The following is a 14,487-nucleotide window of genomic DNA, read 5'->3' as shown; positions in this document are numbered from 1 at the left end:
TCAAGTTCATTACTGACTGCAGATGGACAGTCAGCCATTTCTGCCATCATCTTGAACATTTGTCCTTCCACCCTTTAACAAATAACATCACTGATGCACAATACCTTCACTCATGACATTCAGTCCACACACAGCAGAAATTTTGTAATTAATTCACCCCTGCCTCCCCCCCCCCCCCCCCTGTATCCTGCAGAACGGATTTTACATTTAGTGTAATATTTAATTGCAACACTCACTTTATCTTGAATGGCTTCTGAACGAGACTAATATTGCTTTCTTGCTATCGAAGCAGCTTGCACAACAATTACACTAAACTACAGGCATTAACTGAATTTTGAGGTAACAATTACCGGTGTTTAACATACTTCAAAACCTGCTGATGAGTATTTTATTTAAGGTATAAACTAGCATATTCATAGTGCCTATTCCAGTCTTAATTAGAAAGAAAGTAAAATACCACAAAAAACTTTAAATTTTTTGATAATTCAGAAAACGCACACTCGCACGCACCTATTAGTACTGACTACTGAGAAAATTAAGGACTAAAACAGAAATTTTAAGTGACTCAGAAATTACTGTTTCAAGAAATTTTTCATGGTCTTTGTTTGACAAACCACTTAACAACAATATTCAGAAATTAACAACCATGCAATCACTGACCTCTTTCTGACTGCAGGTTTTAGGCCAGAACTTCAGTAACCCCTTCACCACAGGTTCTGTAAGGGTAGCATCTTTTTCCAGGAATTGCACAACACAATAAGCCAACTGTGCATGGTAGAGAGAGAGACATTTTACTTTATGAAGTGGTAGTAGCACTTTAACAAGGAACTGCTTGTGCTCATTCTTCAGTGGCAGTGCAAATCCATTGATGATACTGCAAAAAATGTGAAATAACAAGAGATTATATGTTTTAATAGTCAATAGGATCACAAATTCGTACTACTATCATTTTCTTACACAAAACATTTTTCAGAACATAACCAGAAAAACCAATCCCTTGAATTTATTGAAGCAAATGTACATCAAATTACAAACAACTGTTTTGTGCTACCTGAAAATACTTTATGTGGGTCAATAAATCCCCCAAGTTCTTTGTCTGTTTCTTAATGAACCAAGTTCTGAAAGTACCTATTGGTCAAACATTTGAGCAGAGCAAAAGGAAGACTTCTACAAATTACAAAATTGATTTTTGTCCAAATTTGCACAGCCAAACGAAGAGTGGGAAATGGACAAATGAGGTATAAAGCTATCATGTAGCTTAGTTTTGAAGAGGGATGGGTTGAGGGGCCACGATATTTAATTGTTTGAGAGTAATTAGGTTAATCAAGAAAAACTTTATTAGTGATGTGACAGGAAATTGAAAATATTCTCCTGACAGCTTCTGCAAGTTATGTAAATGATGTCTATTGATGTTGCACTTAAAAAGTTACACTGGTGTAGAAACTGTGGAATTCCTTCTTCCATTTTGGAAAAGTAAAATAAGTATCAAATTATAAGGCATCTGCTTTCTCTTGATCTATATTCTCTTAATAGTAGTAAGATACTGATATTGAGATATACAAAACATTTGATCATTTTTTCACTTTTATTTTTTATAAAATCATGAAATTAATAAACTTATGTTAGCTGTTTAATAGCGTTACTAGGAATTGTAATTAATTTGCCCAACCAATTCCTTGATATAACCTACAAACTTCATGGCTGCTGCATCAGAGCTGCATGGAGAGGTCGCGCAGTTTAAGGCGCCACATCATCACAGACTGCGTTGTCCCTCCCACCGGAGGTTCAAGCCCTCCCTTGTGTGTGTGTGTGTGTGTGTGTGTGTGTGTGTGTGTGTGTGTGTTTTTTGTTCTTAGCCTACGTTAGTCTAAGTAGTGCATAAATCTAGGGACTGATGACCTCAGCAGTTTGGTTCCTTAGGAATTCACACATATTTGAACATTTTGCTGCATCAGTGTTCTCCTACACGTAAAATTATTTTGCCTTGGTTGTGTGCCTATTCCACGAAAACAACAAAAAAACTTGAGTTAATATTTATTTATTTTTTTATTTTTATTTTTAATTAACAACTTTCAGTAGTGTAACAATCGAAACAGAAATTTTCTAACAAACGTACTAACTTCTGCTATGAATAAGCCAATAAGCTGCAGACCCAAGTCACTTCTTTAATCAGTCACATAAAACCATTCCACAGTGTGCTATTTTTCTCTGATCTTTTCTGTTTTCTCATTTATTCCAGGGTACCAACAATACCAAGGAGCTAAGTGATAATTAAGGATGTAGGAGGATTACTTACAATTAGCTCTATTTACATAATGCGTCTTATCAATGTAACATGTAGAAACAAATTCCAGTATCCTACTCAATCATTGTGCAGCATTTAGGTTACATCCAACTTTTATGTTATTTTTGCTGATAGAATTAACTTAACCTGATGTGCCTGCTTTTGGCATACACTTTACAACAATGTGCATCAACTGTTTTCATTTCTGCTAGCTCCAAATATATTTCAGCATGGCTTTGAGAAATAAAAGTAATGTCTGTCTGTTTTTAGTAATGTTGAACTAGAATCTAGTCAGAATGTGCTGTAATGTGCTAATATACTTACACTAGCAAATAACTGTAACAGAACACGAGGCCACGAAAACAATCTCAAAACTCAAAATAAAAACATTTAATGAGTGGGATGACATATCGTCTACATTGCTTAAAGAATGAAAAAATGAATTAATAAAATCAATAACACATTTAATAAACAGATAAAATGGCCAGGGGTTCTTTCCTGAAATTTTAAAAATCACTGAGATATGGCCAGTGTATAAAAAGGATGCAACCACTTACATAAATATTTACAGGCTGATCTCATTGACTTCAACACTTGGCAAGCTGCTTGAAAGAGTAATTCTAGACCAATTGGAGTCCTTCTTCTGTAAATAAAATCTCTAAAACAACTCGCTGCATGGGTTCCAAAAAGGACGATCCACAATAACAATAGTAGGAACTTTTTTCCGTGAACTGCTGAACAGACTGGATAAAGGAAACAAAGTTATTGGGACTTTTCTAGATCTGCCTAAAGCATTTGATTCTATGAATCAACCGCTACTATTACCCAAGTTAGAAACTTATTGTATAAGAGGAGAAGCACTAAAATTCTTAAGTTCTTACCTCCAAGATAGAAGACAGTACACTAAGCTAAGTTATAAGAATGAAAGTAGGATCCAAACAGTAAGCTTAGCATACAGAACTCTTAACTATGGAGGCCAGCGAAGTACACTTGGGCTATTCTTGTTTTTTGTATATATTAATGACATAACACTGCCACAAAAACTCAGAACTAGTGAACTATATTGATGATACATCATTTATTAGCTGGGGCCACATAAAACAGCTAGCATTCCAAAGCTATAAAGAGAATTTTGAAATGATCACAGAATATCTCACAATGAATAAACTTATGCTGAATAAGAATAAGACAGTAGTAAAAAAGCTCTCTTTAAATTATAATAACTCTCATATTGAATCACTTTCTAAATTGAAAGATCTGATAAACTTGTATTTTCAGGCATTTTGATTTCTGAATATTTCACAAGGAAAGAGCACATCAGCTACACCTGTAAAAAGGTTACCAGTTATGTTTACATACTAAAATGTCTTGCAAATGTAATATCCCTTCCCCCCCTCCTTAAACAAGTGTACTATGGTTTGGTTGGTCGGTTGGTTGATTTGCGGGGAAGGAAGTCTGCCATACCCCTTCAAAGGAACCATCCCGACACTTGCCGGAAGCGATTTAGTGAAATTACAGACGCTGGTTTGAAATGTCGTCTTACTGAATGTGAGTCCAGTGTTCTAACCAGTGCGCCATCTCACTCTGTGTACTACGGTTTAATCCACTCATGTTTGCACTAACAGTTTACATGGAAAGGGTTTGGTAATACAAGCAAACGTTAGTCCCATAGAGCCTACTTCAAAAATTAGAAATTCTGACTGTGTATTCACTGTATGTTTGTAAAAGAGAATGTTGAAATAAGTGTAATGAACAGGGACTCATAAGTACAATACATGAACCAGATGCAACTATTATATGCTACTGACTCTTAAATGAGCTACACATCACCGTCCTTTTGAAATTGTGAGACAAATCTATAATGAGTTGCCAGATAATTTAAAGCAACACCATGGCAATCTTTTTAATGGCAAGTTGAAACAATTATTAACTGAAAGATGTTTATTCTCACTTAAAGAATTCTGACCTGCAGTTCTACTTTTATACACTGCAGTGTATTAGTGGTAGTAATGTTTATGATGGTGCTACTTATGTAATCATTATACGTATGGCACAATGTCATTGTTATAAATGCACAAAAAAGGCAATGTCCACGACTGTAAAGTTAATATGGACAAATAAAGACTGTTATCATCATCATCATCATCATCATCATCATCATCATTACGAAGATGAAAAACTAGGTGGTCAGGAGGAGGAAGTACATCAGAAAAGTAAAGCCTGTGTCATCACCAACAGAAAAGAAGTTTTATGCCGTGTCTATATGAGATGATAAATAAAACAGAAAAGTAATTTCAGATGAAGTCTGACTGGCTGTAAGGGTTACACATTCATGTAGAGCACCAAATGCAAAATTTATCTTTGTTTTACAGGAAAAAAGAACTGCTGTTTGCAATTCCATTAAAAAATTAGCAAAATTATGAACAACTTTATACATTTCGGTTGTCTGTTTATACATAAATCCATCAAAATAATCCATGAAAACATTTTATTACTATGATAAAAAACATTTTGTCTTGTTGTAGCCCTAATATTTTGGAGAGTCAGACCAATTTTCTAAATTTATTATTTTATTCTTATCCAATACTGACCCTACGACATATCTTAGAAAATAGATTTAGAAAAGGCAAACCTACGTTACTACCGTTTGTAGACTTGGATAAAGCTTTTGACAATGTTGACTGGAATACTCTCTTTCAAATTCTGAATGTGGCAGAGGTAAAATACAGGGAGTGTAAGGCTATTTACAATTTGTACAGAAACCAGATGGCAGTTATAAGAGTTGAGGGACATGAAAGGGAAGCAGTGGTTGGGAAGGGAGTGAGACAGGGTTGCAGCCTCTCCCCGATGTTATTCAATCTGTATATTGAGCAAGCAGTAAAGGAAACAAAAGACAAGTTTGGAATAGGAATTAAAATCGATGGAGAAGAAATAAAAACTTTGAGGTTCACTGATGACATTGTAATTCTGTCAGAGACAGCAAAGGACTTGGAAGAGCAGTTGAACAGAATGGACAGTGTCTTGAAGGGAGGATATAAGATGAACATCAACAAAAGCAAAACGAGGATAATGGAATGTAGTCGAATTAAGTAGGGTGATGCTGAGGGAATTAGATTAGGAAATGAGACACTTAAAGTAGTACAGGAGTTTTGCTATTTGGGGAGCAAAATAACTGATGATGGTTGAAGTAGAGAGGATATAAAATGTAGACTGGCAATGACAAGGAAAGTCTTTCTGAAGAAGAGAAATTTATTAACATCGAGTATAGATTTAAGTGTCAGGAAGTCGTTTCTGAAAGTATTTGTATGGAGTGTAGCCATGTATGGAAGTGAAACATGGACAATAAATAGTTTGGACAAGAAGAGAATAGAAGCTTTCGAAATGTGGTGCTACAGAAGAATGCTGAAGATTAGATGGGTGGATCACATAACTAATGAGGAGGTATTGAACAGAATTGGGGAGGAGTTTGTGGCACAACTTGACTAGAAGAAGGGATCGCTCGTTAGGACATGTTCTGAGGCATCAAGGAATCACCAATTTAGTATTGGAGGGCAGCGTGGAGAGTAAAAATTGTAGAGGGAGACCAAGAGATGAATACACTAAGCAGATTCAGAAGGATGTAGGCTGCAGTAGGTACTGGGAGATGAAGAAGCTTGCACAGGATAGAGTAGCATGGAGAGCTGCATCAAACCAGTCTCAGGACTGGAGACCACCACCACCACCACCACCACCACCACTACCACCACTACCACAACAACAACAACATTCTTATCCTGTCCAGAACAATGCAGTGACCAACAACATGAACTTTTCATTCATAAAATCTAAGCTCAAGACTGATGAGGATCTGTTGCCACATTCAAAATGACTTGTTTTTCCATTACCCACTCTTAGGCACGAGACTACGTTCACAGCTATAAATAGGGAGGGGGCAGAAAAAACTTTGCATAGCCAGCAAACCTATTAGAATTTTATAAGCATATCACATAGAGTGTCATGGAATTCTTGGCAACTCACAAATTTATAGGGAAACACTGTGTCCTCAAAAGACTACATTTGATACCATTAAAATATTATATACAGTTTTTTAAGATCTTTGACTGGTACACAGACATGCATTACCACAGTCTTATACCTCAGTTCACTTGTATGAGTACCTTAATTTACCTCAAACGACATTTGTCTGTGCAAAGAAAAATCAGGCGTATGTTGAAAACCACTACTCTGTGACATTTGTTTTAAGAAACATTCTAATGCTAATACAATTACAGAAAATGTAGTGTGCAGGGGGACTAAAAGTTCCTGGTTTTGGTTCCTTCCAAATGGAGTTGAAATATGAATCAGGAACAATATGAAAACTTGATATTGTGCTTCAAACAACCACCCCTATGAAAATTTATGTTGATGCTACTGAAGATGTGGAACATACTGCCAAGAGATCATTTGAGGATTTATCACAAGATATTTTTTCAAGTGGATTAAAATGTCACAATAACAATGTTTATAGGACTTTGTAGCATGCCATGAATATTTAATAATATCAAAGCCTCAATCTCTACCATGTGCATGTGAAGAATTTCACTATTTTATCACTAAAACAGCTGCTGAAACTAATTATTGAGGAGCAGTAATGTTGCCAAAAGCTGGCATGTAGTGCACAACAAGAAAAGGAATTAATAATTTGTACAAGTTCTTTACTTAATACATTACAGCAAAGATTCAACAAATAATTCCAATTACTTTGTCTGATCAGGATCCCTAGTTCAATGCTGATCAACATGTTCAACAATAACAGAAAAAACTCTATGCTGTCTGCAGGAATTTATTACATACCTTCCTAGAATTTCAAGTAGCTCACCAACTCCATTGAAGTGTTCAGTTTCATAGACAAACCTAAAAGAAAAAAAAAAAAAACAACAACAACAATATTAATATTTACAAGGACACTTTCATTTAAAAAAAATTATGAAGCAGTCTCTTGCTTAAATCTATGTTTGCCATTTCATAGGACTGCTATGAGCAAATTGTATAATAAGAAATTTAAATCTTTCTTTTAATATCTGTAAAGATCACTTCAGCAGTTGCGTTTAATTTATTCTGCACAATATTGGTTAAAAAAGCTGTTCATTTTCACACTTTCATAGGAACATTGTAACATTATAATGAACTTTTAAACTGTGATACACAATTCTTCGTTGTGACAAGATTACAATTAACCATAGGATATTGCTTCACTCAGATTGCCTGTATTTTCTGTACTTAAAATATACGTAACTTTGTTTACATCTGACAAATGTTGTGATTAAGATACCTGAAAGGAGGTCTAATATTTGAGATGAACAGTTTACACATTTGTGTTACTGCACACACTAAAAAAAACTCAATATGAAACCGATCTTTTACTTGTTAAGAAAAAATTAGAAGGCACCATAAGAAGTGGTGGCACAGAAACAAAAATTTCCTCGACTTTGTTTTTGGTTCCTAATTCCAAAATAAGCCCCCCCCCCCCCCCAGATTTGAGACCCCCCAACATTCCAATGCAGCACAGGCTAAGAAGTATCACTTTAAAGTGGGTAGAAATTTAAGGAATAGTATTTAATAGCTTTTCCCATTTTTTACACTCTAATTGCAGTTTCAATAGTTGGCTTTATTTGTTACAACAGTTCTGAAATTTAGGAAACAAAAATGAATGAAGGCAACCAGTCAACTGCAGATGATCAACATATGGGCCTTATAAACACACAACGTCACAGAGACAAACTAGTTTTTGAACTTTCAGCTCAAAACCTGGTGCCGTCTGATGCTGTGGGCCAAACGTCTATCAGGTATGAGTGGGTGGCTGCAAAGTCTTCACTTTTGTTTACTTTTTTTTGGCTAACTGGTATTACACGTAGTCAAATAGCATGTACTGTACTGGTCCAAATATAAGCCACACCTTAATTATAAGTGTGAGTGAGTGTGTGTGTGTGTGTGGGCGAGCGCGCTCTCGTGCAGGGCGGGGGGCAGATCTGTCACACTGTCTATTAACAATAAGAGTTCACAATATGGTCACACTACTTTACAATTTATTGGTTATAGTCAAGCCTTCTCAATCACAGTCACTGTTATTTTCATTACTATAATTTCTTTCATCACTGCCAATATTTTCGTCTCTCTCCTCCCACATGATGTCAACCAGAGTATTGGACATGCAGCACTTCCCGAACCATACTTTTTGAAAATTTTTCAATTGGGTACATTCTTCACATAACAAATAAATGCAAACTGAAAATTTGCATCAAAACTGCACTGAATTCAGAAATGTCGGGTCAATTTTCTTTCTATTTTACCAAATTTTACTTTTTTAACAATGGCAAATTTGTGCTGGAATAACAACAAAATGAAAAGCATAGACTGCTGCTACTCACGACACAAAGGAAACATTGAGCAGCAAGCACTCGCAATTGGGGGGGGGGGGGGGGGGGAGGGGGAAGACTTTTGGATATTATTAGCTATGGACAAGTCCTTAAACAAAACTTATCCTCCTACATAAAATACACTAACTATTTCCTCCACTTTTAGTCCCTGTTTCTTTACCACCCCGTGCCCTGCTTGTTACTGTCAATGTCCCCTTCTTCTGCATTAATGTCCCAAATGCCTATTGCACTGTCACTACTAAACACTAACTTCCCAATACCTGACTGACTCCAACCTAAAACTTACTTCCTGGTCACCATGACCATCAATATCCTCAACCATCACCACTTATCCTTTGGAAGCATCACCTAAAATCAAATCCATGATAAAGCAATAAGCTCCTGCATGTCACCATCCAATGTCAACTTAATCCTGGCCTATCCACAGGAATCCTTTCAACTCACAAGAAATCTTAAACCCCTCACCTGGTTCATATTCACTGATGACATTGTGATCTGAGCCGAGGATGAAGACACGTTGTCCACATAAATTCCTCCAGAACCTCAACACCATTTGTTTTAATACCTGGTACTCATCAGCCCAACAACCTACCTTCCTCGATGTCAACCTCATAATGGTTCAGGCAGGGTATCATCAATTCGCTAACAAAGAAAGGTGTGGGATAAACTTTTGAAACCATCTATATGGTTGAATAGGTTAGGATCCCAGGTATCACACCCTCTGGTGGGCCCTTGTATGCGAGTAACGGCGAAAAAAATATTTCAAAATTTCACATGATGGTCTCAGCGCTTAAATATAGCACAAACACACAGATTGACAGTGTAACATATTGCTTACGGTGCATCCTCCACATGCATCAGATTATGGGCTCAAATCTCCTCTGGTGCCCTGAAATTGTTTACTTTTTAATGTTCATAGAATTGACTGATTATTATTTTTATTCTGTTAATTGGTTTAAATGAATTATTTACTTATAATCCTCATTCACATCTTTTTAATAATTGTACTAACTTTTTTTGTTCTCATTTTTATTCCTTTCCAATTAGAATCTTTTTTTCAAGTGATTTTAATTATTATCATGTACTAACTTCAATGTAACTTCTTCGATTTTATCATGTACATTTTCCATCCATTTTACTGCATTCACAATTTCTGTTCTTCATTTTGCTTGAATTTCTTTTACTGAAAATCTCGTTTTGATTAAATCTTCGCATTGTTTTGTCCATAGAGCAACAAGAATTTGAGTTTTAAATTTTTAGATTTTTGACACCGCTGCACAGTCAATATAAATAGATTATTTCGTCTCATTTTTAACTGACAGCTCAGCATTTCCAAATGTTTAAATATTATTATAGGTAAATAAAAATAATTAAATTCAAATGCACATAGATTGCAAATGGAACAAGAATGAAAGGAATAAGGAAGTTAAAAATATGATTAAAATTATGTGAAAAAGGATTGGGGAAACAACAACCAGTTAAGTAAATAAAAAAATAATGAAAGTAATTTCAGCAAAGACTGAAAAAATTAAAAAATTAAAAATACCTAATGAGATTCAAACCCACAACTTTCTGCATATGAGGAATGTACCCTAACCATGACACAATGCCACTTGTGTATATTTAAGTCATAATTTTAAAGCTTTAAAATATATATTCTAATCTTATATCATTTATTGATTGCCTACATTTTAATAATGAGGAGCAATAAAACAAATGCAAAGAAATGGTTCACATCGATTTTTATCTTCACTACCTTTTTTGCTTACTAAGCCAGCCATCTGGGGTATCACTATTTTTTTGTCACCACCATCATCCTCCTAATAGCACAGCTGTGAAATTTATATCTTCACTGCCACAAATATTTGGCAGTTCCTTACGGATATGTAGCGATTACCGAGGTTGTGGTTATTGTGTGACCTGAGAATACAACTGCTTTTTTGCCAAATATGTATTGGATTTCGCTTCCATGGGAAAGTGAAAATGTTAACAATATTTCTTGCTTGCAAACACACTCTCTGCCCACTGCTCTGTCATTAACTGCGTAAACTAGCAGCTGACACACCTTTCACTCACGGTGAGTGTCTACAATACTGCTGCGGAAAACACATAAGCAGGCTACTGGCCCCTACCTTGACTTTTACCATTTTCTGCAGAAATGTATACTACTGCTTTAGCGTACTTGTCCAATTTTAAAGTCTGTTCAAATGGATTCAGGCAAACCACTGTTTAATCATGATAAATGTTCATAAAAATCTAAAATACGCAGTATAGATTTACTTGGTTGCAGCACGAGGAAATTTTCTGTTTGCTCACTAGTCCCTTCCCCACAGGAATTCCAGTTCTCAGCCAAGCTGATGTCACTGTTCCCCTTCCAATCCTTTTGTAGTGCTGTGCTTGAACAACTGTGAAACACAGACTGCAATACCTTCTTGAGTGCCGGACATATGAAACAACACCAATTAATACATAAATAAAAGATTGTGATCACAATCCAATTCTCAAACTTTCACTCATCCCGTAATCCACGACGCCTGTCGGTCCTATTTCCACGACAGGTCCTGCTGCTGCTGCTGCTGCTAATTACAGTCAGTTTAAAAGGACTTATTTCATTTTTTAGACACTTAATTCTGGATTAAAAATGTCACCATCTTGTTCTAAAGCTGATGAAAAAGTGACAATGTTTTTATCTGGTAATCTAATACATGAATAGTGACAATTTCTCATTTGTACCCACCTGTTAAACTATTATAGTCTTTAATAACCAAATAAAATATAGACTTGCATTCACAATCATATCATGTTTTTTGAAGGACAGCATTTTAGCCTTTTAATATTATCTGTAGTTTAAGAGCACTAAAAATGTTTGTATACAGTATCCATATATCTATGAGAACTTTTATTGCAAACCTATTCAAATACAACAAGAGTTTGTAAGATGATAGAATTTAATCCAATGTCCTCTTGTGCTTTGCAGAATTGTCAGATTTGTAGTGGTAGCTACTCCATAGTTTCTTGTGTATCCCTTGTACTACTGCCGTGCTAGTCTAATGTCACATAATTGTTGGAGATAGGTCGATCCTGTATCAAGAACTTTAGCATGTTGGGAAAATCTCAAGCATTTTTGAGCGGTAGTATTGTTTGCCCAATCAACCCTTCTGAATTCTTCAAAATAAATCTGCTCTTGACCTAAAGCTAAAGCTTCATCTGCAAATGTAAAACAGATCCCTATACCAATCTACTAAAGAACATAAAAATTATCTCTCAGCAGCAAGAGTTTCAGTCTGTAAATCTAAAACAACACTATATTTTTCAACTGACGATTTTGGGAAAAACCTCATCTTATAATCAAGTAAATTTGGTGAATTATTCCATTGAAAGTACTTTACACCTGTCACAAATTTGGAATTTGTTGTGCTGATATCACATGAAGCATCGCAGCACTCAGTAATTCCAGCTGACAACTGTGCATATCATTTTCACATCACTTCAAGGATGGCCACATCAGTACCTCTGCATACATCAAACCTACCAACCAGCAGCAATACCTCCACTTCAACAGTTGCTATCCATTCTACACCAGGGGTCCCTTCCACAGAGCCTGGTCATTCATGGTCATCCCCTACATTGTGATGAGTAGTCTCTCTCCACATACGTCGACTCTGACCGAGGCCTTTGCAGACCAAAATTACCCTTCCAATCTCTTACAGAAACAGATCTCCCATGCCCTGCCTTCCCTGTCACCTACCATCCTCCCACATACCCACTGCCTGGCCACAAAAAAGCAGGACTGTTACAGTTTAAACTACCTCTTGTCATGACCCAAAATGAGAAATACCCTCTTTACTACCCTTAGCAGGGCCTCGAGAATTTCAGTGTAAAATCTAGAGACAATCGGCCCGTGTGTGTGTGTGTGTGTGTGTGTGTGGGGGGGGGGGGGGGGGGGGGGGGGGCGCTCGCAGGATGGACATGTATCGGGAAAATATGGCAATATTGACTGTCGATCAGCGCGGACAAGTGTTTGCAGTGCGCCTGAGAAGCTGCATGTCCAGTACAAGGAGCAAGCACGCTCTACTCCTTGATGGTGTAACGACTGTACTGTTGTGAACAAACGAATTACGTATTGAACTAAAGACTTTCACATTTGACTTTCAGGTGTTGGACTTGCGAAAAGCAAGACTGGTTTTATAAAGGTTATTAAACCAAACATATTATAATTGCATTTGTTAGTTTCTAACGGTCCAAGATTGGGTTGACCCATGAGAGCTGAATGTTTGTGTGAAACTTACGAAGTTGTTTTACTGTGGAGATGAAAATATAACAGAGTTGAACAAAAGTATCCAGAGAGTACAGAATCATTTCAAGAGCAGAAACGAAGTCTATTTTGAAATTCCTTTAACCAGCTAGAGTCTTCGGGGAAGAAGAGTTTGTGAAGATTGATGTAGCCGTCTGACCCGAGAAGATCAGCAGCACACAAGACGTGAGTCAACTGCAAGAGACGTGCGAGTCTTTCACACCCCAGTACCACACTGTCTCGTGTCATCAGAAGACCGTTAAAACATGGCGACCATGACAGAACCTGAAGAAAACGGGAATGTAAAGACAGAAATGGAAAGAAGATATTAGGCGCTGCCATAGCAACTAAGCCTAACAACATACGAGAACTGTTTCCAGTAATTGCGTTGAGTCCAAAGAACAAATGGAAGAAAGTTGCGAGTGCAATGCTGTAAAAGACATGAGAAAGTAATAGTGGAGAGAACTTGTTGTCAACTAAGAAGGACGTCAACTAAGAAGGTTGTCAGCTAAGAAGGTTGTCAGCTAAGAAGGTTGTCAACTAAGAAGGTTGTCAACTAAGAAGGTTGTCAGCTAAGAAGGTTGTCAGCTAAGAAGGTTGTCAACTAAGAAGGTTGTCAACTAAGAAGGTTGTCAACTAAGAAGGTTGTCAACTAAGAAGGTTGTCAACTAAGAAGGTTGTCAACTAAGAAGGTTGTCAACTAAGAAGGTTGGATGTGGAGAGTAAGCAGTCTTAACACACGTACATCGCACTGACGCCAATGCCGTAACCAGCCACTGATGCCGACTGCACAAGCTGCTGCTCACCGGTGTTGACTCCGCGTCCGCTCGCCGCCGCTGAATCCAATGCCCGACGCTGCTGGCGCCAGTGATGTCCACCGATGCTGATTATACATCTGTGCATCAACGCAGCTTGAACTCTATGCCAGGTGAGTGAAAAACAATAATTGTTTGGTAAAGTTGAAGGAACCCGTGAGGGGTTGCTGGTCCCCCATCGGGCGGATAGCGGAATGCGCACCAGATATGGTGGGTACCAGGGAAACAAAATACCCAGGGTGGACCAAAACCAGTGAAGAGGACGTCAACAGCTCGGATGCTGGAAGAGAGTGTTTTTTATAGCATTCCAAAGGTAGAAGAGGCGGAAGGCGTCTCTACGGGGCAGGCAGAGCTCGGAGCCTGGGAAAGGCGATCTGCCTAGGAAATGTTAATCCAAAATATTACTCAGCAAGCTTGGAAGCTGTGAGGTGGCAGCCCCATCACCAAGCTTAACCTGCGCAGCACTCATAACACGGCCAGGGGATTCTTAACCTACTGGCATAAATAAATGATTTGCTCAGATAATGGGTTCAAAGGAAACAGACATTGGCTATGGAACAAGAATTAGCGAGATAAACACTGCTTCACATTTGGGACATGGAATGTTCGTAGTCTTAATAAACCAGCTGCAGTAGTGTCTTTGATATCTGAACTAAAAACATACAAGACAGATATTGT

At 37.2% G+C, this 14,487-nt stretch overlaps 1 protein-coding gene across 2 annotated transcripts in view; it reads right to left on the bottom strand.

Moving 5' to 3' along the window:
* The window catches only part of LOC126471500 (serine/threonine-protein phosphatase 2A 56 kDa regulatory subunit epsilon isoform), a 296,643-nt gene that overhangs the window by 63,742 nt on the left and 218,414 nt on the right, over positions 1-14,487 (bottom strand). For both annotated transcript variants that reach the window (XM_050099725.1, XM_050099718.1), the window contains exons 6-7: positions 7,118-7,177; positions 661-874 (exon numbers count right to left, since the gene is read on the bottom strand). In XM_050099725.1, the coding sequence (XP_049955682.1) occupies positions 661-874; positions 7,118-7,177 (274 nt within the window). The remainder of the gene's footprint in view (positions 1-660; positions 875-7,117; positions 7,178-14,487) is intronic.

Source organism: Schistocerca serialis, chromosome 1 (genome assembly GCF_023864345.2).
Source record: "Schistocerca serialis cubense isolate TAMUIC-IGC-003099 chromosome 1, iqSchSeri2.2, whole genome shotgun sequence".
Taxonomy (NCBI): Eukaryota; Metazoa; Arthropoda; class Insecta; order Orthoptera; family Acrididae; genus Schistocerca; species Schistocerca serialis.
Note: the sequence above shows the minus strand (reverse complement) of the source record. Positions and strands in the feature narration are given on the sequence as shown.